This window comes from Emydura macquarii, unplaced genomic scaffold (genome assembly GCF_026122565.2).
Source record: "Emydura macquarii macquarii isolate MOO-44397 ecotype Brisbane River unplaced genomic scaffold, CSIRO-AGI_Emac_v2 contig_2897, whole genome shotgun sequence".
Classification (NCBI taxonomy): Eukaryota; Metazoa; Chordata; order Testudines; family Chelidae; genus Emydura; species Emydura macquarii.
The window spans coordinates 54869941-54896824 of record NW_027133034.1 but is presented as its reverse complement, the minus strand read 5'-3'; the positions used below and the strand labels follow the sequence as shown (position 1 = coordinate 54896824).

At 39.2% G+C, this 26884-nt stretch overlaps 1 protein-coding gene across 1 annotated transcript in view; it reads left to right on the top strand.

The window, feature by feature from the left end:
• RNF180 (ring finger protein 180) overlaps positions 1–25642 on the top strand; it is a 131603-nt gene extending 105961 nt beyond the window's left edge. The window contains exons 8-9 of the mRNA XM_067568781.1: positions 9360–9369; positions 23381–25642. Coding sequence (XP_067424882.1) covers positions 9360–9369; positions 23381–23568 — 198 coding nt within the window. The 3' untranslated portion in view covers positions 23569–25642. The remainder of the gene's footprint in view (positions 1–9359; positions 9370–23380) is intronic.
• The last annotated feature ends 1242 nt before the right edge of the window (positions 25643–26884 follow it).

Below are 26884 nucleotides of genomic sequence, written 5' to 3'. Positions count from 1 at the left end.
AGTATTACATTGTTGACTCATATTTAGTTTGTGATCCGCTACAACCCAAAGTACCTCTTCTGCGGTACTCCATTCTAGGCATTCATTTCCTGTTTTATATTTGTGCAATTGATTATTCCTTCCTAATTGTAGTACTTTGCATTTGTCCTTACTGAATTGTATCCTGTTTACTTCAGACCATTTCTTCAGTTGATTAAGATTGTTTTGAATTCCAATCCTGTCCTCCAAAGCACTTACAGCCTCTGTCAGTTGGGTATCATTTGCAGACATTATAAGTGTACTCTCTATGCCATTATCCAAATCATTTATGAAGATATTGAATAGAAATGGACCCAGAACAGATCCCTGCGGGTCCCCACTCAATATGCCTATCCAGCTTGACTATGAACCATTGATAACTACTCTCTGAGTACGCTTTTCTAACTAGTTGTGCACCCACCTTACAGAAGGTTCATCTAGGTTATATTTCCCTAGTTTGCTTTTGAGAAAGTCATGTGAGACTGTGTCAGAAGCCTTACTGAAGCCAAGATATATCACACCTACTGTTTCACCCCTATCCTCAAGACTTTTTACCTTGTCAAAAAAGGATATTAGGTTGGTCTGACATGATTGATGAATCTATGCTACCTGTTACTTATCTTATTATCTTGTAGGTTCTTACAAATTGATAGTTTGATTATTTGCTCCATTATCTTTCCAGATATCAAAGTCCTTATTCCTCTTTTTTATAGAAGAGTTACTATATTTGTCCTTTTCCAGTCCTCTGGGGTCTCTCTCATCTTCTGTGAGTTCTGGTGGCTCAGAGATCTCTTCGGCCAGTTACTTAAGTATTCTAGGATGTCTTTCATCAGGCCCTGCCAACCTGAAGACATCTAACTTGTCTGAGTAACTCTTAACTTGTTCTTTTCCTATTTTAGCCTCGGATTCCACCTCATTTACACTGATATTCACTATGTTAGTCATCTGATCATTGCTAACTTTTTCGGTGAAAATGGAAAAAGGCATTTAACACTTCAGCCATTGCTGTGTTTTGTTATTGTCGTTCTCTCCTCATTGAGTAGTAGGTCTATTCTGTCATTGGTTTTCATCTTGCGTCTATGTATGTTTAAAATGTTTCCTTGTTACCCTTTATGTCCCACGCGAGTTTACCTTCTTTTGTGTCTTAGTCTTTCTAATTTTGTCCCTACATGCTTGTGTTAGTTATTTTTATATTCTTCCTTCATAATTTGACCTAGTTTCTACTTTTTGTATGACTCTTCTTGGAGTTTCAGATCATTGAAGATTTCCTGCATACTGCACACTGAAGATACATATGCACCTATTCTCTTTCCTCACACACATGAAAGAAGGAAAACACAGATCTCTTTTTGTCACAATCACAGCTCTATAACTCACCTCAAAGTAATTCATAGCTCTTACAAACAGTCCTCTACCAAATAGAACTAACTACTTCTTCCACCATTCAGTTACAACTGCATCTGACACTGACCACACTCACTTTACCTGGAATGCATTCAGATAGTAAATGTTTAGACTGTTCTCATATCCCACTATGGACCATACGCTTTGTAATAAAACTCCTCTGCCCTGCTAATTATATGACATTCACAATTCTGCAGTGAATTGATGGATACTGCATTCTGAAAATACACGTGCTCTTCCCTTTGCTCACACACATTAGAGGGTGCAAAACATACATCTCCTCATATCTGAAGCCTGTGTTAACTAGAAATTAAGCTTTGGCTTAAAGTTTGCCTAAGTCTAGAGAAGTATGGGAAATTGAATTTGCTAGTATGAGAAAGTTAGACATAAATCGGAGACGGTAAGATGGGAAAATTGAAGTTAGGAAGGACATAACCCAAGGTTTTTAGTGAATGTTTTTAGGAATTAAGATTTTAATCAAAGAGTCAGAGCAATATAGATAGTATGGGAAGGACATTGGTGCATATATTAATTTAAATAGTGTATAATGTAACAAGCCAGTGAGATGGTGGAAATATAATTATGGTAAGAGGTGGTTTAATGTTAATTAGTATTATAATGGATTATAAAAGGAGTAGGCTTGCTAAATTGCAGAGAGCGCCAATCAATATCAAAAGGGACGGTTATGTTCCGGAATTATATTTCACTCTGTTGTCAGTGGACTGATCACCCATTGATACACTATGTCATCTTTATGTATTTGCGGTATTGTGTAAGTGATAATTGCATGCCTGTTTGTTTAGCTAATTATTTTCCTTTTAAATAAAGTTTGGTTTTATCATTCTGAGTGTTGCCTAGTGGTCTACTAAAATAATTTCCTGTAACTGACTTAGAGGCTCAAGCCTGAAAACTAATTTAGGTTTTATTGCACCCTTATCTTTAACTATTTAATATTAATTGGGCACATTTCAACATAAAGGTTACTAAAGGTTACATATCATAACTAAAGGTTAGCCTTGTCACACACCTCAAAGTAATCCACACATGTCCTTATATCACAAATACACCCAGGCCCACTGATGGGGGAGCAAGGGGGAAATTGCTCAGGGACCCAGAGATTTAAAAGGGCCCGGGCAGATGGGAGGATAGATATTCATCTTCCTCTCCTCCACAGCCTTCTTCCCCCGCTGCTCGTGCAGGAAAGAGTTTTCATGGGCAACCTTAACTGTGCATTTCCTCTGTATAGCTAACCTAGTAGTCTAGTTCCTTCTTCAGGGACTGTAAGGTACTGAGTGTCTTCAAGTATATTGAGGATCCTCAGCACGTTGCATGATCAAGTCCTCAATGCACATGAGGTGGGTAAGGGCTCTGTGTGCTACATATTTTGCAGAAAAAAAAATAGAAATGTTTTAATAATTCTTATTGGTATAATTTTTACACACCCTCTGCATTTAAACCCTGTATTTTGGGTGTGTGGGAAAAGCACATTTCTCTGAATGATGGTGTTTTTTTGGTTTTTAACTGCCAGTTATTTGAAAGCTGTTCAGAATTCTTGAATGATAGACGTAGTTTCTCCATGGATGGATCAGAGGATAGAGTGCAGGACTAAAGAGTTGTAGCATGTACCTTTGACTTAATTTATTACAAGGGCATAAGCACCAAAATAAGTGAAGTATGAGATGGAGTGGTATAAATGTTGATCAACATGAGTTTGGGATGATCTTCATAACTCAGTCATGGGTTTTCCACTCATGAGAAATGTGAACCATATCAAAATCATTTTGATAAATCCTTTATATTATACCACACAATCATGTATTTCTCTCTTGCCCTCTATCTCTCTCAATCTCTCTCTCTCATTACTTTTGGCAACTTTGCAATTAACATTTGTCAGCGTTATTCCCTTAGAGTTATCCAGGTGCTTCATTCTGAAATATAGAACTGCACCCTGTGATCATTCAGTGATTTTTTTGGTTTTTACCTCTTTTCTGCATTTTATATGACTGAGACTTAAAAAAAAAAAAAAACCTCTCCTGGAATGAATCCCTCACATGCAATAAAAAATGGGCTTTTCAGCTATAAGAGAGTCTTTGATCAACATTTTTTAAATAAAAATGTGAAGTGTGAAAAATATTGAAGTACTCAGTTTCTGGACATAGCTGCTAATGATTGATATGGCTGTAGATTCACCCTGGATAAAAAAGGGCTAAATTTCAGTAATCTGAGAATTAATCCAGCCAGGGACACACATGGAGAAGAAGCATAATATGTATTATTTTTAGTAGCTCTCGTGACAGGTGTTATGAGTTTTCTTGTTTTGAGGCCACTCACATTTTAAAGAAAAATCCTAATTTTCAAATTGATGATACCCATGACTCAATTGTTAACTGGAATGTCACTAAGATATCACTTCAGAAGTGGTACACATCTGTTCAATTATCACCTACATCATATTTTTTTATTTTAATATTAATGCCCACTTACTTTAGGTTTTAGAAGAAAGATAGCCTAAAAATATACTAAATAAGCAAGTTTTGTGTTAAAAGACACCAGTTTATTCAAGGTGTTTTCTGATTTGGTCGCACTAATGTATTTGCAAGTAAACATGATATATTATATAGTATTTTATTGCTTACATCCTAGATTATAAAAGGACTATATATATATTTGCCAAATAAAATTTTTGGATTAATTATAATTTGTCAGTTCAACACAGTTGAGAGCAGAAACTGATGACAACATCCTGATCTAACAAGCCCTGTTAAAATTCAAGCCATTAGTCTGTTGGTCTTCATTTGCAGAGTCCTTGCCAGATTATGACTGGCTTTATGCAGATGTGCAAGTAGGGATGCCATTTGCCCACACACCTGCAGGAATCAGCAGGTCCCAAACTGCACTTTCCTGGGCACAGGGACTGCTCCTTGCTAGCCATCCCAAAAGGGATGGGAAGAAGGCAGGTCATGGCTACTTTGTATTGTTCAACAAAGTTAGCTGGATTCATAAGGCAGAGCATCCACTAAAGGATGCAGCAGACACACTTCACCTGCATGCTTAGGAGCCTGAGGTTGCATTGTGCAGTAGATAAATGTGTATTGCAGTAGCACCTAGTGGCCAGGTTGGCTGTATCCTTCATTACACTTATTTGACTTCTGTACTTGTCACATCTTGTACCAGTGAGGCAAACAGAATACCCCACTCCAGAGACTAAGCTTGAACATTATTTGTTGATGATGAAACTCTTTCCATTCCTCTAGTATCATCTCTGGGGGATGTTAAACAGAAGCTACAAAAGTTAGACACTTAAATCAGCAGGTCCAAATAAATTCATCCAGGAGTTTTAAAAGAACTGTCTGAAGAGCTTCCATTAATGTTGATTTTCAGTAAGTCTTGTTGCACTGGGAAAGTTCAGGAAGACTGGAAGAAAGCTAATGTTGTTTTTAAAAAAGATCAATGGGAAGAACCAGGATTACCCCTGGCAGCCTGACATCAATCCCTGGCAAGATAATGGAGCGGCTGATTCTTAATAAAGAATTAAAAGAGGGTAATGCAATTAACGCAAATCAACATGCGTTTATAGCAAATAGTTCCTGTCAAACTAACTTGATATCTTTGTTTGATTGATGAAAGTAATAGTGTTGGTGTAATATACTTGGTACAATATTTTGATTAAAAAACTAGACTGACATTTGGCACGCATTAAATGGATTAAAAACTGGCTAACTAATAGGTCTTATAATATAATTTTAAACATGGAATCATCATTAAGCAGATGTGTTTACAGTGAGATCCCACAGGGATCAGTTCTTAGCTCTATTCTGTTTAACATTTTCATCAATGACCTGGAAGAAAACAGAAAATTGTCATTTTCTGACACAAAAATTGGGATAGTGATAAATAATGATGAGGACAAGTCACTGATTCAAAGTAACCTGGGTCACTTGGGCACAAGCAAACAGTATGCATTTTAATACAGCTAAATGTAAATGTATACATCTAGAAACAAAGAATGTAGCCCGTACTTAGAGAATAGGAGATGCTATACTGGGAAGCAGTGACTCTAAAAAAGATTGAGAATTGTGAAAGATAATCAGCTGAATATGAGCTCCCAGTACGATGCTGTGGCCAAAAGGGTTAATCCAGTCCTTGGATGTAAACAGGGGAATCTCGAGTAGGAGCAGAGAGGTTATTTTACCTCTATATTTGGCACTGGTGTGACAGCAGCTTAAATACTAGACCCAGTTCTGGTGTCCACAATTCAAGAAGGATGTTGATAAATTGGAGAGGGTTCAGAGAAAAGCCATGAGAATGATTAAAGGATTTGAAAACATCCATTACAGTGATAGATTAAAAGAGCTCAATCTATTTAGTTTAACAAAGAGAAGGTTAAGGAGTGACTTTATTATAAATATCTACATGGGGAAGAAATATTTAATATGGGCTGTTCAATCTAGCATAGAAGAGTATAACCCGATCCAGAGGCTGAAAGATGAAACTAGCAAATTCAGACTGAAAATAAGGTGTAAATTTTTAACAGTAAGAGTAATTAACCATTTGGAACAATTCACCAAGGGTCATGGTGGATTCTTTATCACTGACAGTTTTAAAATAATGATTGGATATTTTTCTAAAATATATGCTCTGGAAATTATTTCTGAGACGTTCTATGGCCTGTATTGCACAGGTCAGACTAGATGATCACAATGGTCCCTTCTGGCCTTGGAATGTATGAATCTGTGAATTATTTCAAAGATCAGTTTGTTCCTAGAGCATTTATTTTGTAGAGACCTATTAAGAGTTATTGGAGAACAACCTGTTTGTATGGTGAATAGATGCCTATTTAAAAAAAAATCAAAGAAGGATAAGCAGGGCAGGGCAGAGTTGTGGGGGCATTAAAAATGGGAAGAAAAAGCTTGAATTTGCTGCAGTAGGAAAGGGGAAACCAGTGGAGGCATTCAGAGAATGGGGTGATGTGGTTACAATGATGAGCAAGGAAGCTGAACTTAACAATTGTACTTTGAATAGACTGTAGCAGGAATATGTATGTAATTCATGGAAGTCAGAGATGCTGACACTATAAATAAAGTCAGGACATAATGAGAATTTAGATTAGCATTTTAGCTGTATGGATAGAGAGAAAAGGCTGAATCTTACATATATTTAAAGGAAAAAGTGACAAAATCGGACATGATCTGGATGTGCAAAACAAAGGTTGGGAGAGTCAAAGGTGACAGCGAAGTTACAGGTCTGGTGGATAGAGATTAAGGCTTTGTCAACAATGTGTGAGGGAAATAGCGTATATGGTGATACAGACATTTTATAAATGTTAATTATTTTGTTTAAATAGGTTTTATCTTGATAAGCATTATAATAACTTCTTTTTTTCTATCAAATTAAAGTTTTGCAAGATAAGCTGTTTGATTTATGGCTAGCTCCTAAATATATAAAGATTACTATAAAGTTTTGTTTGCAAGAAGAATGGTGACAACTGATCATAAAATATTCAAATTTATTTCTAATTTTGCTAATGAATGAATTCTGAGTGACTGGTTGTTGCCAAATCCTTTCAATTTATTGTTATAGGATTTTGGTCAAACTTTCCATAAACTGGTAATAATATTATGTCTTCTCAAGACCTTTTCACTCAGACAAGGCCATATCAGCTTCTTCCAAAAGTGGTCTTGTATTTTGTATTTTTGATATTTTGGGGAGATCACATACTTACAGTTTCTGGTATTTAAACAAAAAATATTTTTAAAGATACTGGCTTAAACAGGACTTTTCTGCGTTGACATTAGGCAAGAATGACCTAATTCAAATGTGATTGGACCAAGTTGCATGTCTCCAATGTAGGCTTTGCACCTGATTTCCCTAAAGCCCTTAGAGGGCAGCACTGCTTAGTGGAGTGAGCAAAGTTCACAAACCAGAAGAATCAAGGATGAGGCCAAGAATCCTCACCTCTTCAGTCAGCAAGACATCCAAGGAAGAGTGAAGTACCAGAACCCCAAGACTGATCACTTCAGGGAGAAGAAGTCATGACATCAGTGAACAGGCTTCCCCAGCCTTTCAACAGTCTCGCCACCTAAAGAAAGCCCACTCATGACAAGTGCTGTTCTAGCAGCAGCATTGTCTGGCTGCTTGACTGAAGTTCCAGTTCCAATTTCATGAGAATCCAGAACACTGAGAGCTAAAGAGTTTGTGATTCCACTGTTATATCTTAAATATTCTGTTTTTCTTTTTTCTGTGCTTGTCTTTTGTTTCTATTAGCTGTGAAATGTCCCAGCCTTTTTATTCTTTAATTTTAGGTTGTGAAAGTCTGATTGTGTGAGGGTGTGTGTGTATATATATATATATATGAGCATCAGTAAAGTGCATACAGGGAAAGTGCCAGAAGGAAAGTTCCCCAAGTTTAAATAGCATTAAAAGACAGTCTTATAAATATAATCATTAAAATGTGATATATATTCTTCCTTTAAATGTCCTAAGAACTTTAAAGTTATCAGCTGTAAACTGCTAAACCAGTATTGTAAAACTTCTACGTGTCAGTGTTGTTTTAAGGCCTGTATTGGAATATCTTTGCTGGGGGAAATGGGAGAGAGAAGGAAGAGTTAGCCTTCTCCCACAAGAACTGAAGTCAGAAGCTTTGTAATTGGCTGAGAGCTTGTGGTTCAAACATTAGATGATCATTTGGTTTCAGTATCAAAATACTTAACCAGCTCTAAGTTATAGATTTGATTGACTTGGTAAAACACTTTAGTTGGAGTTTATAACCAGATAGCCACCCCTTTAGACCTCTTTTTATGATTTAGGATAGATTATTTATTGTATTCCTGTCATGATTTCACTAATTTGATTTAATTCCAGTCCAATATTGAGGCTAACATGTTGATTTGATTTTTATTTGATAGTTTTATTGCTTTATTTGTAGTTTAGTATTAATGGTATCTTAGCTTTAGTTATTTTGTTTTTGATTTTATGTGTTTGTTTAACAGTTTTAATAAAATTTATAAAACTGATACTGAGTCACATTTTTTTCAATAAATTATGTGACTCCAGAACTTCTGAGGACCAGGATGGATACAAGCCAGGCAACCTAAAAGCCTCACCATCTCCTCCTAATTAGCCTTTGGTCTCACGAATGTTAGAGAAAGTGAGGAATGGGGGAGGGTTTAGGAAGGAAGATGCATTCCATTTGTGCTATATTAAGTTTAAATTGACAAGGAAACTTACAACAAGAAATGTTAGAGAGACAGGCCGAGAGATGGAATTGGACTGAGGAAACAAACAAGAGTGGAAAAGTAGATTTTTGAGTCTTCGGTATAAAGATGGTTTTGAAGAAAGGGTACTGAGGGAAAATATAAGTATTTCATGGATGGACCCTGAGGGAAAATGAAAAGGAGAGGAGGAGAACCAGCCAAGACGAAATTGAAAGAACAACCAGAACAGTAAGAAGAGAACCCAGAGAGGATGGAATCACAAAAGCCAAGTGAGGATAAGAAGTGAGGATAAGATTTCAAGGAGGGTATGATTAACAGGGTCAAAAGCAGCCAAGAGGTTAAAGAAGATGAGGATGTGGGAGGGGCCCTAAGATTTGGCTAAGAATAGGTCATTAGAGACTTTGATGAGAGTGGTTCCAGTAAAGTGGAGAGGTTAGAAGCCAGTTTGGAGGATATTAAGGGTAGCATTGAAGGAGAAGTATTTAGGAATTTAAGGTGGCGGTGTATTCACTGTTTGTGGAAGAGACAGGGGAAATGGGAGATTAATTCGTACTGGAGAGGAAGATTTGGTCAAGATTTTAAGGATGGGCAAGTCAAAGCATTCTTGTATTTTGTAGCGAAAGAACTAATAGGAGAGTGAGAAGTTGAGGAGAAGGGTGAGGAAAGGAGACAATAGTAGCGGGAAGGATATGGAACTACTGGGGTAGATAAAGGCGTTAGAAGAGGAAAACTGGTGAGAAATATCAGTGTTGGTTATGGGAAGAGAAGAAGATGTTGAAAGATAAGGTGTGAGGGATCTTGTTGGTCTTTTTGGAGAAAAAAAATCACTCTTGCATGAAAAGGAAGGATGGTACAGAATGGAGAAAGGTTTACATAGAAGTCAAACTGGGTGAATGGGCTGCTAGGATTGTGATCATGGATATCAAGAAATAGCATTGTTCAACCAGGAGATGACAAAACTGAAGAAGGGAATGACTTTGTAATGGAAGAAGTCAGCATGATTGTGGGGCCTTTCAGAAGAATTCACCAAAGATGGAGGAGAGCAAATGAAGTGTATGTTGGGAGTGATCTATGTTTGAGGGTTTGGGAAGCTGACCTTGAGGTAGGAGAGAAGGACAAAAGAATAGAGGTGGTCGAAAGTACAGGGAAGAAAGTCAGTGACTGAGTCAATGGAAGAGGTGGAGCAGAAAGTGTGGAGAAGGAATTGAGACAAGAGAAGTCATAGAAGTCAGAATTTGTTAAATATTTTCCTAGCATAACTTTTCCATGTAAATCATTGATGTGTTGCCACAGGGAAGCAAAATGATTGTGAAATGTAGGGGAGGTGTCCTGTGTGATTGTTAGTTGCAGGGGAGATGATCTGTACAATCACAAATGGAGGGAAGATTTCCACAAGACAATCTCATTATTAGGATGTGTTCCATTGCATGAAAATGTTTGAGAACCACTACCTAGAAAGAGAATATTTACATATGAAAATGCAGATAAGTATAATACATATTATACATCTAATAAAGTTATGTTGTGGTGAAATGTGTTTCTTTAAAATGCAGAATATGGAGAGCGTGTTTATTCTGGGTTAGATTGTGCCCCATCATTTTAGAGCTGTAACATGCTACTGGAGGGGGAGTAACCAGCTTCTCAGTAAGCAGCTGTGTTTAGGGCTGCTTGGATTGTCCTAGGTGTAGGCGCAACAGCAAGGGTGCAGATGGGCAGGGAGTAAGAGGAGCCAGGCCTTCATTATCCCCTCCACACAGGAATATAAACTGCACCTTGGAAAGGGGTGAGGCAACTTATTTCCCTCCCAGCGTGAGGGGAGCAGAGGAGAAATTGTGACTTTTGGTGATGCCCCTAGGATGGGGCAGCTCTATGCCCCCTAAACAGGACTAAGACTGAAGGACTAGTCATATGTGTGCAGAGCAACTGTATGACATCATTACCTGTTCATTGAATTGTTTAAAGTGATTGGGTTTTGTAAACTATGTGCTACATAATTTATATTATTTATCAATCTTAACTGGTTAAATTCTGAGGTTTTAGAAGAGGAAAATAGGATTTGCCATACAGGGTCATACAATTAACATCTAGTATGCTACCTCTAGGGCAGTCAATACCATACGCTACAGAGGAAAGCAAAAAAACCCAAACCACACAACCCAATACACCTGTAAACAGTTGCACAATCCTGTGCCTGGAGAGCAGGTGTCAGAATTCCATCCTGACTCCTGCAATAACTAGGTTATGTCCTGAAATGTGAGATTCAATTACTTTTATTTTAGCATGCATTCCAAGATTCAGAATAGCCAGTAAGCTCATGTCTCTCAAAGTATTAATAATAGAATAATCACAGATGTCTGGATGGAGACAGTATGGGCATTCTAGCAATTCTAGGCTCACACCACCCCCTTCACCCCCCACAACCTCCAGTTCTTCCTTGATGTGCAAGGGGAGAAAGCCTGAGTCAGGAAAACACAAATTGTTGTTAGCTTTACATTTTGAGTGTGGGGAGGGACTGTGCACAGCCACTTTCCAGTATGGACTAAATATTTTTAATGAAACTGATCAATGTGGTGCACTGAAAAAACAGAAAACAATTTTTGTTGATGTTAGTAATGCTAGATTATGGAAGTAAAAGTGTGCATGCAAACCACCTGCATGAGTTTTACATGATTTTGTAAATTCATGCACTACAGAAAGTTCAGTAAATTCATGCACTACAGAATTCTCTGTCTTGCTCCATATTCTTTACCAGTAATCTGATCCGTCATTAAGATATACTGTTCAGCCTTCTGTCTTGTATTTTAACCAATGAGAACCAAATTATTACTCCATAAAAGAGCATGTGATTATTGCTATCACTTACTTGTACTTGGTATCTATTTAATGTTCAGAATATTATTGCTACTTTGTGTGGAATACAACAAAACAGACAAAAGCATTCTATCGAGGCTCATGGAATTTGTCTAAACTCAAATTAATGATAGCAAGAGTTAATGTACAAATATCTAATTTATAAATAGGAGAATAAACCTCACTGAATGGCAGTTCATCTCACTTATATTGAAAATCTCACCTTCATTTCCTGTCCAAACTAAGGCTGCCAGTTTTCTGTGGCAAGTGTAAAAGTTTGTAATTTTGGATTAAATTAAATTAAACTCGCAAAAGACTTCAAGTGAACAATGATGCAATGCTATTTTGAAGGCCTATATATTACTTATGAGAGGCATAAATTTGCCTAAGGCCTGGTCTACACTACAAACTTCGGTCAACAGAAGCCGCCTTACATCGAACTAATGATGTATGTGTCTACACTACCGATCCCTTCCGCTGATCTAACTCGCCTATAATGTGGACTTAATTACTCCACCTCTGTGAGAGGCGTAGCGCTTAAATCGATGTTGATGAGTTGACAGAGAGGCAGCATTTTGTAAGTCGAGTGACTTGACCTCTAGGAGGTGTCCAACAATTCTCCAGAGCGGTCACAATGGGATCATTTTCAACTCCGCTGCACAGCAGCCAGGTACACAGGAAACAGCCCCTCTGCTGTTAAAGCCCTGGGAAATTTTGAATTCTCATTTCCTGTTTGATCAGCATGGAGAGCTTGCCAGCCCAGCTGATCATGGTGACTAAATGACCCAAACGCACTCCAGCCTGGAGTACTCAGGAGGTGGTGGATCTTACTGGTCTGTTTGGAGAAAACTCTGGGCAGGCACAGCTCCAATCCAGCCAAAGAAACGTAGACATCTACGAAAAGATTGCACAGTGCATAGTGGAGAAGGGCTACACCGGGGATACGCATCAGTGCTCTGTGAAAATCAAAGAATTTCGGCAGGCGTCCCAGAAGACAAGGGAGGCAAATAGTCATTCTGGTTCTGCACCACAGACATGCTGCTTCTACAATGAGCTGAATGCAATTCTTGACAATGACCCCACCACGACCTCCAAACACTGTATGGATACTTCCCAGGCGTCTGAGCCCCAGGCCTCCTCAGGCAACAACAAGGAGGACATTCTGTATGGGGAAGAGGAGAGTGGGAGACAGGTGAGCAGGGATTCACTCTCCCCAAGAGCCAGATGCTATTTTTAACTCCAGAGCAGTTCTGCCGGTCAAAAGGACAGCATGGTGGCCAAGCATGCTACTGGAGAAGGCACCTCTGGTGAGTATGCAATCCCAATCAAACTGCAGGGATTACATGCTTTTATATTTTATGTGTAATATGAAGAAAAAGTGAGATGCAGTGAATATCTCTTTCGACAGTGGCCACTCCGGCTATGCAGAGGGTGTCCCCTCAGAAAAGACTGTTCATGTGCACAGGAATGGTTTGGGAATCCTTTATGAAGATCTCCAGGATACTTTCCTGGAGGTACTCTGCAATCCTTTACAGAAAGTTTCTGGGGAGGGCTGCCTTATTTCTTCCAGCACGGTAGGACACTTTCCCATGCCATTCCAGTATTAATATCATTGAGAGACACAGCATAGGGGCCAGGTCTGTACCCAGATGTTTGCAGCATCTGCTCCCTTGCTGCCTCTGTTATCCTCAGGAGACTAATATCATATAGGTTCACCGGTCCCTGGTCTCAAAGCAACATCCACGTTGCTGGAGGTGGCGGCACTGTCCACCTGTACTCCCGATGCAGGTTTCTCACAAGTTCACAAGTCCCGTCACTCATGCCACTGGGCCGTACCATGCTGAAACAGCAAACCAGTTAATTGAATTGCTAGGGATTCTGATTATGTTCTGGCTTGCACTTGAGTGTAATATAAGGGGAGTGATTTTTAAATAGCAACATTGCGCTAGACATAGGGTATGCAGTGACAGTGGTTGCCTGTGCTTTGCATGCCTTGCAGTGGAAACCTTGGCCTTCAACGCATCCTTCACTCCGGCAGAGAGGCTGTCGCAGATTAGAAGGCAGAAAAAGAGAACTTGTGATGACATGTTCAATGAGATAATGAATGCCTCTGGGATAGCTGACACAGAACTAAGAGCCTGGAGGATTTCATTATGTGAAAAACTGGACATGGACATGGAGAGCAGTCCAGGAATGTGAGCGTGCCATGCAGGATGAGATGCTGTGGATTAAGAAGGACCAATCAGACATGTTGAGGCATCTGGTTGAGCTTCAAGAAAAGCAGCTTGAGGCTAGACTCCCTCTTCAGCCCATGCAGAACTTCCTGCAAGCATCGCCCTGTTCCCAATCTCCTGCTCCCAAACATTCCAGGACGTGGGGAGGGGAGCAAGAAGATACAGTACCCCTTCCACTCAGCGCCGGGGGAAGCTACTAAGAACAAAAGGCGTCCATTCGAAGATTTTTGATGGGCAAGATTTCTGTGCTTTCACAGACAAGCTGCATTTGTTTCTCCTCTCCCAATTTTATCACACCATTTGCCCAAGGTTAAATTATTTTCCTGTTCTTTCAGATTCTTTATGTTTGTGCAATAAAAGTCAGTGTTTCATGAATGAAATACTCTTTATTTATTCCAATCATCAGGGTTTGGGAGGAAGGGGAGGTATAGGGAAACTGATGCAACAGAGAGAAAGGTATGGGAAAGCACTACGCAGATAAGTGGCACACGTTACTGTGGTTCATTACTTAAATGGGTTTTCAAAGCCTTCCGGAAATGCAGAGCTCCTTGCTGGGCTTTTCTTATTGTCCGGGTATGTGGTTGCTCAAAATTAGCTGCCAACTTATCCGCCTCCATGCCCCATCCCTGCGGAAACTTCTCTACCTTGCCTCACAAATATTATGGAGCACACAGCATTCAGTGATAACGATAGGGATATTGTTTCCACTGAGATCTAACCTAGTAAGCAAACTGCGCTAGTGACCCTTTAAACATCCAAAGACACATTCCACCACCATTCTGCACTTGCTCAGCCTATTGCTGAACCACTCCTTGCTGCTATCTATGTGGCTGGTGTACGGCTTCATGAGCCACTGGAGCAAGGGCTAGGCTGGGTGTCCCAGGATCACTATCGGCATTTAAACATCATTAATGGTTATTTTGCGATCTGGCAAGAAAGTCCCTGATTGCAGCTTTTTTAACAGAACATCCAATGTTTATGTTGGTGAAATGCCCTGGTGATTCACCAGCTCGTGCAGCACCATTGAAAAGTATCCCTTTCGGTTTATGTACTCTTTGGCAAGGTGGTCTGGTGACACGATAGGGATATGCATGCCATCTATTGCCCCATCGCAGTTAAGGAATCCCAAGTGGTAAAACCATCCATTATGTTCTGTACGTTGCCCAGAGATACTACCCTTCTTAGCAGAAGTTGATTAATAGCCCTGCATATTTGGATCACAACAGCTCCCACAATGGATTTACCAGCTCCAAATTGATTCCCCATTGACCAGTAGCAGTCTGGCATTGCAAGCTTCCACAAATCAATCGCCACTCACTTCTCCACTGTCAGAGCAGGTCTCATTTTAGTGTTGCTGCGCTTCAGGGCTGGGGAAAGCTCTGCACAAAGTTCCTGGAAAGTGGCCTTCCGCATTTGAAATTTCTGCAGCCACTGCTCATCATCCCATAGCTGCATAATGATGTGACCCCACCAGTCAGTACTTGTTTCCCAGGATCAGAAATTACTCTCCAGCACGTTCAGCTGCTGCATGATTGCCAGCAGCAACAGGGAATTGTTTCATTCTGTGGCTTGCAGACGGGCTGCTTAACTGATGTTACAATGTTCGACGCGGCAGCTCCTGTCTCAGCTTGGGAAATACCGCAGGATAAGACTCGAGGTGTTTGTAATGCTCACAACAAGAGTGCACAGCTGAGCGATGTCCATGCTTCTTAGGCTATGCAATATTCATGGCTAAGCCAGGCTTTTGAAAAAAGGTGCAAAAAATTATGGATTGTTTGCTGTTGATATCAGGGTAGGGAGGGAGGAAACTACATCATGGGAGGCCGAAGCCATGTTCCCATTCCCCCTGTGACAATGTTTTGGTTCCTTGAGGCTTTGCAAGTCCCCTGCAACTAGTTGCACTGTGAGATAGGTACCCACGGTGCACTACTCTGTGCATCAATGTGCATCAATGTAAGCGCAGCTAGTGAGGACGCATTCCACCGATACAATGAGCAAGGTGTGGACATGCCCAACTGACTTAATTACTGCAGCGACTGGATGTCGACTTAAATTAAGTCTATTTAACGTTGTAGTGTAGACATGCCTCAAGAGTTTGGCTGTGAACTTAACAGTGAAAGGCCAAAAAGGATGCTGAACTCAAAGAAGTGGGGGGGGTTTAAATATGTATTAGCTTTTAGGGTTTAAAACTTGGAAACCTATGCTGGAATTCATTGTAATTATATATATGTTGAGTACTGTAGGAATACGTATAGAAGAGGAATCAATGGTCCTTTATAAAATGTCAAAGAAAATATTGGAAGATACAGCAATGTGAAATAACTATATATAGGAAATAACTATTGCGGCAAGAACTTAATTTTAAGATTTGTACATAAACAATACATACGACCCTGTGTGTCTAGAAGACAGGACTGCAGAGCTAGTAGGTCGCTCATAGCTTCAGGCTGCTACCTAGCAGCTGCTGTAACTTGCTTGTGCTCCACTTCCCATGACCTTCTGTGGACACAGACCATGGAACGTTACACCTCAAGAGTTTGACAGACAGCAGCCTCATGGCTCCTGATAGACTCCCTGTGCTATATAAACCCAAAGGGCATCCAGGAAGTGGTCAGGTGACAGTGTGGCTCTCTTGTAGCTATCATGCCCCTTTTTGCTCCTGAATGCCTGGCTTTGACCTCAGCTTGATTTGGATTTTGTCTCCTGACTTGGACCCTGAAACCTGATTCGGACGCTGACCCTTGGTATTGACCGTGCTCTTGGACCTGACTATGAACTTCTCTTCTACACCCAGGTTTGCCCCTGCTCTGACCCTTGGCACTGACTTCTCTTGTTGGGATCCTGCCATGGTAGATACTTTCCTTTTTATTTTTAAACATAGAGCATTTTCCAATATAATTATGTAGATTCTAATTTCACAGTTCTTTAGGGTGTATAAAATTGCAAGAGAATACAAGATCGCTTATGAACGAGCCACTAGTTATGATGAAATTACTTAATAAGAATCAAAGTTTTTCCTATCAACTGAAATTTGGGGACTAAATTTCTCTAAGCTGCCTGATTACTTCTTTTCTTGTAAGGTCCAAAGAATCAAATCTGTATCAATCACTTTAGCGATGGCTTTATTATAAATTTAGGGGTTACTCCACAATTTTGAGTCTAATTAGATTTTCTTTCCATTGTTATGTTAGTTGCCCTATGACAGGGTCTCAGTGAATGTAGAACATAGTAGATATTTAGTATTCATACGGAATCAGAATGATTGGAAAAGCAGGTTTAAATGATATAAGCTCAACAGAATGGCCTTCATTTGGTATCACTACTGCTCAAATCCTGATGAAACACATGACTGTCAGAAGTCAATCTGGAGATTATTTGAGAAGGTCTGGCAACCTGCATGCTAATGGCGTTCAACTGAGTTTGAAAATGAGTAATAGTAATACATATAAACAAAGAAAATAACTTTTTCTGCCCATATGAAAGTTAAGTAATGGTAGATAGACATCCAGCATTCTCTTCTGTAATTATGCCAGACACCGTGGTGGCTGAAGTGATGTGATTTTGCTGAAGAAGGGTGAGCTGGATAGATGGGTGGCCAAGCAGGTATGGTCAGATTGTAGAACGGGCAGTGAAATCCACCACCACACAGATCCGCCTATCCTCCTGCTTCTGTGGGGACTACATAAATCCCCATGCAGGCTGTTTTACCCATTTGCCATGAGTAAAACAGGCTGCATGGGGATTTATGTAGCCTCGATGAAGTGGCTGTGCAGCTGATCTCTGGCCTGCCACAATGGGATGAGGATTCCAGACCTTTATGTCCCCAGTCATCTGCCCATCTAATAGAGCACAGTACTGGGTTCTGTATTGAGTCAGATCAGCTATGTACAGGATTTGATACTGCTGTCATTGAAAACAATGGCAAAACACTCATCAGTTTTCAAAGGAGTCTGATTGGGCCAATAGTGTTAATACTGACTTCATGCTGCAATAATTAATTGATGCACAAGAGTTGTCAGAATTCTACTTTATTGAGGGATTGATTTTTGATTTATAGAAATGCTAAAAGGGTTATATGTCCACATGCTGTAGGCGTCTTTGTCATAACTTAAAAATATATACTAAGTGTTACAATTTAACAGAACCCACCACAAGTCCCCCTCCCCTCAGGCGATTCCCTACCCTGACAGTTACATTTCCTCTGGTCCCATTTTCAAATGCCCAGTTTCAGATTAGTTTCAGCATTAATGACTCATTGAGGGCCATTACCTTTAAAATGAGCCCAGGGAGAGAAGCCAGGACAGCACCAATGAGTCATCAGGACATGTAGGGACATGCCTGTGGTCCGGAGAACTGCAAGTGCCTTTCCCTGCCCACGTGCTGTGAGCTTGTTTTTGAAGCCATATGGTACACCAGAGACAATGCAGTTTCACAGTCTCCATCCTGTCTTCATTCCTGCTTCCTACCTACCTCTGGATCAACTCATCTACAACTGAAGCTGTGAAACAAAGTACTGAAACCCATCCAGGTACTGGATTTACTCCACAGGAACTACAAGCCTGCAAACTCCACAATTCTGCTGAGAATCTGATATATATGACCTTTAATGTCATTTGTATGTATCTGATTGCTTTGACTATTTAACATCTTATTTGTTTCTTTCCTTTTAAAATAAACCTTTAGGTTTAGTTACTAAAGGATTGGCTTACAGCGTGGTATTTTGGATAAGATCCAAACTTATATTGATCTGGTAATGTGGCTGACCCTTTGGGGATCAGGAGAACATTTTTGGTAAAGAGAATAGAGTTTTAATAACTCATCTCTTTACTGGACCTAGTTGCTAGTTGGGGCCAGAGACTGAAATGCAATAAAGGGGGCTGTGTATTTTTTTGGGAGGGGGCTTCTTGATAAGCTGTGTGGGGAATCAGAAGCACTGTTTGTGACTGCTCGGGGAATCTAAGTGCAGAGTTAGCCACCAATTTGGGAGAATCTGCTCTCCTTTTTGCAGTCTGCCCTGACCTTGGCATTTTCAAGTCAGCTACGGTAGGCACAGACAAGTCACACTCAGTACTCTTGATACTGTGTATTTCAATAAATACATTAATTAAAATAATTTAAATGTATTTAATTTAAAAAATGGTTTTAGCTTACAAATCCACCATTGCTCTGTGTGTGCATGTGCACGCACACATTCATACAAGACACAATTGTAATGTAACAAAACAATGACCTGGGTGATATTTTACTGTCAGAAAAGCAGCGAGTGTAAAAAAGGAAATGCTTTTACAATCATGCTGTAATTCTCATAATAGTGTTATGAAATTACATGTATAATAAACCCCAGCAGGTGTGAACCAATAGACTATTTTGATGAATTTCTCCACACACACAATTTTTTTTAAAGAGCAATTTTAAAATAGCAATAAACCAAAGGGTGGTGATATTACCTAATATCACCACATCTTGCATTTGTCTTGCATTTCTTTCTACAAGTAGGTGTAGTTTTAATTCTGAGAATCACCACATCCTTCCACGTTAACTTCGTTATTCTAATGTTGCACAAGCATGTCCAGTAGAAGTGGTCTTTTTATTATTCTGTGACTACATTTTTTTTTATTATTATTATTCTGTGAGTAATTTTTTTACTGAAATTTTCCTCAGCTCAGAGTGATTTTTTTTTTTTAAGCTGGAGCAAAATGGATTCATAAAATTCATAAAATAAAGAGAAAATTTTGTTCTTATTGTTTGCAACTTTATTTTAAATGCCATTAGATCCTCAGAACAAGGTTGTAGAAACCTGAAGCTTGGCAGGGACATATGTAACATGTGCCTTTTTTTTTTTTTTTTTGTGCTTTGGTGAAAATCCTTTTTGATTTATTTGACTTATAAGGATTAAAAAGCATACTTGGCACATGGACTTGTTTCCGTTACACAATAACAGATTTTTACTAAATCTGCCTATATACCAGTGGCACCATGCATTCTTATGCTTGTGATTCAGGGGAAAATTCTCATTTAATGTATGATTGTGCAGGCATGTTTATGAAAGTGGAGTAAAACTGGTTTGAATATACAGATGCCTGTAGATTATGATTTGTGAGGATGTTTATGGAATAAGACAAGGCTCATTTTGGAGCCCTCCAACTTTCTGGTGCACTCCAAAGAAACCCTGCCTCATTCCATACAACATGGAAAGGTTTCTCTTGAATAAGATGAGGATCATAAACCTGCTTCATTCAATTCACTAACAGGGCACTCAATGAAGCATGTCTCTGCACAGAGGCTCTTCTCACATTGCATAAGATGTACAGTGAGTAGGACAAGGTCTCCTCAGAATGTGCATACTATGCAGGACAGAATGTTCTTCTGCTGTCTAGCAAATAAGAACACATGATAGAATCTCTTTGTTTAATTGTTTTTGTTTTAAATACCAGCACTTTGAAAGTCAATCCACCTATTTAGACATCTAAATACGGACATTAACGTGATTTTAAGAATCTTTGCCTAAATATTAAACAGTAGCATCATTCATTATAGACAGTTCAGCCTACACAGTGGATAAAGTAGTATGTCCCCTTGTTGTTAAAGGCTGTGTCAAAATGCATACATACAAGGGAACAGAGTTAAGATTTCACAGACAGCCTTAACTTCAGTATTTTCCAGGCTTTCTGCTCACTCCAGCCATCCCCTAAAGTTTGCGGGAACATGGCTCCCAGTCTTACAGACCTTGATTGACTTGTAGAAAGTGGGATTGCGTGAGAGCAGGAGGCTAAGGGAAATGATTGAGGAGTTTTTCCTCCTTCCTTTGGAAATCTTAAAGTCTGCAGAGGAAAGAACCCCTTAAGACTCTTTTGGCAGAAATATTCTTTTTCCTCTGATTGACAAGTCTCTCGCAATCACTTATACTTTCAGATCTGTCTGTGCAAAGAAAAAGGACTTTGTTTTTATTTTTTTCTTTCAAGTTTAGATCTCCAGCAGTAATTTGACATGATACGCTAAGCTTGTCAGAGCTGAAATTGCTTAGCTGTGTTCCAAAAATCCAAAGTTATTGACTTTTGAAATTACATTTTAGTCAACTCAGTTTTGGTCCTGGGCACCAAAAGAGAAATTCTCAAAAGTGCCTCAGTTCCATTTTCAAAGTGACTTTTTTTTAGACAAATCTACAAGTTTTGAGACTAATTTTTTTTAAGTACTTGAGAGAGTGTCAGAATCAGATTTATAATCCAAACTCATTTGCAATCTAGTTATGCAATGATTGTTAACAATATACTTTTTGTAAGGTGGCCCAAATGGCCTTTTCTTATCCAAAATTACCTAGAACCACTCTTCTAAAGGTGACAAGTACAGTGTGGTTTAGATGATTTTGCAGTAGCATTTTTTCATGATCATATAGTGTTGGAAAATCAAAAACAAAAACCTAAGTAGGTTTTCAGTGTATTTTGGGATAAGGGGACATTTTTTTTCTCTACTAGCTCGTGTTGAGAGCAGGGATTTGGTTTCTAGCCTATATGTGCTGTTGCCATTTTCAACTGAAGCTTAATTGATTAACAGATGGTAACTCAGGCATGTCCACATTGCAGCTGGGAGCGAGCCTCACAGTGCAGGTGGACAACTTGTACTAGTGGGGCTCAAAATAGCTAGCGGGTGTGCTAAAAATAGCATGTGGATGCTGTGGCTCTAGCAGAGACTCAAGCTAGACACCCAAGCTCAGACTCCAAGGATGAGGGTGGGATTCAGAGCCCGAGCTGCTGCCCAAGCGGCAAAAGTCCACACTGCTATTTTTAATGCACTAGCTTGAGCCCTGCTAGCACAAGTCTGCCTGCCTGTGCTGGGAGTCTTGCTCCCAGCTGCAGTGTAGACACACCCAAATAATAAGGAATTAAAATCTATTCCATATATTGGGTGCCAAATCCTGATTGCTTTGCTCATGCTCATGGAAGTCAATGGGATTACTTGTTTGGGTAAAGGGAGCAGGATCTGGCTGTATATATTCTTAATGCAGCATCAGATGGATTCCTGTGGATTTCTACAGCAAGAACAATTATAGAATAGCAGTAGTTTCCTATATTAAAATTGCTGTTCTTGAATGTAGAATGATTACATTATAAAGTCTAATCCAGGATAAATTTAATGCAGGTTTGCTTAAAGTAAATCACATAGAGATACAAATCTTTTAGGGCTCCAGCAACTACCCAGTCATAACTAATGTCACTAAATGTTTGCATAATTATACTCTGATTACAAGATGATTCAAAATTGTTGATGCAAAAATAGCCTTCTGCCATTTTGTGTTGTATTTACTATATGAGTGGAAATAAATAAAAGTAAATCACATATAGTAGTCTTGATTAGGACCCTCTAGAGAGGAAAATATACACTTAGGATTAAAAGCAAATAGTATAAAAGCAAATAGTTATAACACTGGTGATAGAACTTAATGTTAATTGCAAATTCATTTAAAAAAATGGAATTCAGTTCAAATAAATCCAGATTTATATTTGGAAATGATGTTTAACAAGTCTTTAAAAGGAGAAACACATAAAAAATATGCTCCTAAATATCAAAACTAGATTTGAAATATGGGTTTAGAATCAAGATGTGATTTTTATGTAAATCACATCTTTGTAGTGGCAGTAAAAGTTGTAAAGGAGACTCCACTATTTTCAATAAGTAAAGGAATGTTTTTAAAATGTAAACATAAGCAAGGCCCATTTCTTGCAAAGACTTAAGCCCCTGCTTAACTTTAAGCGTGTAAGTAGCCTTTTGGATTTCAATAGGGCTACTTACTTACTTAATTGGGTATACATAAGTCTTTGAAGGATTGGGACCAAAAATAGCCTCCAAATTCAAATCTGTAGAATAATTTTTTCTCTTTTACAGTAGCTTGGCATTTTTTTCACCATGGATTGCAATCCTAGACTTAACAAAGTCAGTGGGAGTTTTGCTATTCACTGTGTGGCATCAGAATTTCACCCATGATCTCTTAAAATGCATGAGGTTAAGCTATTAGGGGGTATTGATGAATTACAAACCAGTAAGCCTTATCTGTCCATGGTAAATTGGTCAATTAGTCTTATAGATGTTTTATAATTCTATTTATATTACTGTTATGTAAGGGCTAACCAGAACAGATTCTACAAAGGAAACCTGTGCATCACTAATAGACCAGCATTTTTTGACTGAATCAGTAAAATAGTGGATACAGAAGAATCAGCTGACTTAATTTATTTGGATTTTCCAAAGGGCTTTCAGAAAGTGCTTTACAAGAGATTACTGAAGAAACTGAGTAGTTTTGGTTTGAGAAGCAAAGAATTCTCATGGATCAAATGCTGGCTAAGACTCAGAAAAAAAGAATAGGAATAAATGGCCAATTTTGGTCTTGCCTCTGAAAAGACACAAAATTCTTTCAGTATAACAGAATATAAAGGAAAACAGTCTACATTAATTTAGTGAAGGGAAATCCCATGGCAGAGAGGGCTGCTTTCATGAATGTTTGAAGTCAGCTGAAGTGACATGATCTGTTTTCCACCAGGCATTTTTATTCTGACTTTAAAAAAATCTTCCTGTATTATAAATGCTCACAAGGGCTATGTGGTTTACAGGAGCAGTAGGTTACAGAGATACACTGCACCTCTGGGAATAGAGGATCTGGAATTGCAGATCCTGTAACAAGGAGGCATTTCCCACATGCTGCTCACAGGATGGACTATAACAAGGTGGATTTTGAGGATGATAGCCGTGGATGGCGGTTTGACATGGACATGGTGATAATCTACATTTATTCTGTCAATTGGGTCATAGGATTTATTGTTTTCTGTTTTCTTTGCTATTTTTTCTTTCCTTTTTAGGGAACTGCATTCTTCCTTTAGAAAAACTGAAGAATCCTGCAAACAAAGACAAGATGAATAGAAACGGTTGAAAGTAATGAATACAGATTTTTCTTTGTGTGGTCAAGAGTTTTTATCATTCAGAATTGTATTAGGCTGCACCAAACATGACATGGTACTAGTGATCTAATTACTGGATGCATCTGATTCATGCATCAAAGGACTTGAATTTTGTTGAAAACAAAAGGTGAAATCCTGGCCACATTGAAGCTAGTGGGAGTTTTGCCGTTGATTTCAGTAGGGCCAGAGTTTCACCCACAATGTGCAAAATCACCACACTATGTAGAAATGAACCATCAAGATTTGGTTTGAGGAGTTTCTAATCAGAGGGATGCAGCCTGGTCTCGTAGACCTGAGTTCAGTTTTTGCCTCCATACTGATATACTCTGCCACCTTGAACAAGTCACCTCAACTACCGCGTGCCTCAATTTACTCATGTGTAAAAGGGGGGTGATGATACTTGCCCATTATTGTCAAGTGTTTTGAGATCTCCAGATTAAAAGTCTGACTTATTATAATGCAGCCATAGGCATTGCACAGATATATATCACCAACTCCTTCTCAAGGACACAATCTGAATGCTTGGAAGTTTTGTCAGTTGCTGTACCTATTTGTACCAACTTTTTAACGTGAGAATGCATGCTTCTCCAGCTACCAAGCCCAGCCTTTGCTCAGCAGTAACTCACTGGCACTGATGCATTGTGCATAGCTGCCAGGGAAAGGATGGGAACTGCTCATTGTGCTAAAGACTCACCTTTTCAGAAAATGGCAGTCAGAAAGGACCTGATCATAACTCCAGGTTCTTCATGTAGAGGAGACCCTCTAGGCACAGATTGCCAAAATAACATTTTTTCCAGCTTACCCAATCAGATAACTGTCTATGGATCCAGCAATTCATATGGGGGAGGAAGCAAGTAGTAGGTAGACTGGATATAGGGCATGATCCCATGGCAGACAGTGTGGAGAGACTCTGGATCAGCACCTCTTCTGGAGTGGGGAGCCCCTGTCTGTTTCAGATTCTCTGTCAGCACACCCCCATTGGAATTGCTCTGCCAAAGATCTGCAGGGATGCAGAGCTTGTGCAGATGACTCTGGCCTCAGTGAACTCCCATAATCTACCGTGACCCGTCCTGCAAAGGAACCCTCCGTCCTGCCCCAACCAAGGAGAACAAAGCAAATATTTCCTCTCTCCCACTGGTTTTCCAATGAAAAAAATAATCAGGTCCAGAGAAGAGGGCATAACCCCTGCAATGGTGCAAGACTTTCATCCCTAACATTCTCCCACAAGCAAGACAGGGACTACCCCAAACTGCGTCTCATAGTTATGCACAGGAAAGCAAGTTTCTCAAATTCCAGTAGAAGTAGGAGCCTGCATGGAATTTTTACAATAATTCATAAATTGTTACAATTTGAAGACAATCCAAAAGGAGGATCTGCCAACTTTGACCGTGTGTGTCAAAGTAAATTATTAGCACCTTTCATGGGAAGGATCCCAAAGCACTTTAAGGTCTATATCGATCGATCACTCTCTCAGTATGGAAATGCAAGTGAGATGCAACAACCATTTTACGCTAGCCACACTACAAAACATTTTTTAAAGTGGAAAATCTTCTGCTGACACTACAGGACGGATTTCTGATACTATAGTAAAATTTAAGAACAGAGTTTTTAATTACTAGGGATTTAGTCCTGTGAGGTACTGAGAACTCTCACCCTGATCCAGGAAAAGCACTTCAGCATAAGAGTTGTCCCATCAACTTCAGTATTTGCACTGGAAACCTCAGGAGCTGCTGGTTATTCAGTAAGTGGCACATGCTTCCAATTTAGCTAACACCATTCCATCAGATTGCAAGGGAGCAATATATTCCTGGACGTGCTGCCTTTCAGATGAGATTGAATTGAATGACTGCAATGGGACTGCCCAGGAACTTAAAGTTAAGCATGCGCTTAAGTATTTTGTTGGCTCAGGGCCAGAATGATCCTACTGTGCAGGGTCAGAAATGAGCAAGGCCTCAGACTTGAACCTCATCTGAAAGATGGCTTGTTTTCCTCAACCTTAAAAATCACATCTTTAAGATTAGACTTCCCTTTGAGTACAGCTAAAACGATGTTGACTGAACTGAATGGATTTGGTCACTTTCTTTTAAAATTGTTCTGAAGGGCAGTGGAAGGTGTAATAATTGAAATTCACCACCAATATAGTTGTGGGCATGAGAAAAAAATAGTGTATGCAGTTACTTTACCTCTAATTATAATACTTTGTCTTGTGCTATTGACAGATGAGCAGTAGGCATTACTGTAGGAGACTAAAGAGTTAAAAGCTGGACAAGTGGTCAGGCCTAAATTACAGGGAATGGGGTCAAGGCAAGGGCACACTTAGTTTCTCTTAATCGGTGTGTGAATTTTAGTTAGAGTCTGTTATCTCTCTTCTCCTCCCTTCCTGGCCATCTGCTCAGGGGATGAACCTATTGCTATTTCTGTGCAAAGTCTTTTGGTGGGAAGAAAGCATTATCTTCCTTCTCCCCTGGCATGCCTTTACTTCAAAGAATGTTAGTGTAAAATTTATAGTTTTTAAGGTGATGTGCCTGACCTCTGTATGGTAACCCTGTAAACAACAAACAGGGGCGGGTATAATTATGTAGTTGTTAATATTCATTTTATAGGTGTCAATGTAACCAAATAAGGGTCTATGGGGAGTTGCTGAAAATGTATATATTTGCATACTGTTATAAATAAAAGAATTGTAAAGTAACCCCCTCGTTGCTCACTCGCAGCATTGAGGTGGAAAGAGCAGTCAATAAAGGGTTCCAATCTCCCCAATCCACCCCTGGGACAACCTGTTTGATTATTTCTAACAATTACAGTCTCCCAACGCCCCCATTAAAACCTTGGAGGCTTTAATAAAGCTCCTGACACACTAAAACTCTCAGCAAACATTTTTCAGAGCTGTACCAGAACTAAAATTATAGCTTCTGTGGGTTTTTAAACTTGCGAACCAACTGCTCCTGTCTCAGCGAAAAGAAGGAAGGTGGAGCACCTTTTCTGCCAAAATATACTTGCACTGATTGAGCTCAAAAACTGTTAGACAGAAAGGATGTATCACAAAATAATCCCTTTTAGCTAACTTAACTAACTTGGTGTTAGTTTGAAACGTAAAACACAATTTTTTTTGGAAATGTATCAAATCAGATTTAAGAATTTAACTAGGGTGCTTCTTAGATGAATATATCAATTAACTAATATTTCAAAATACATAAGAAATCTATTCCAGGGAACA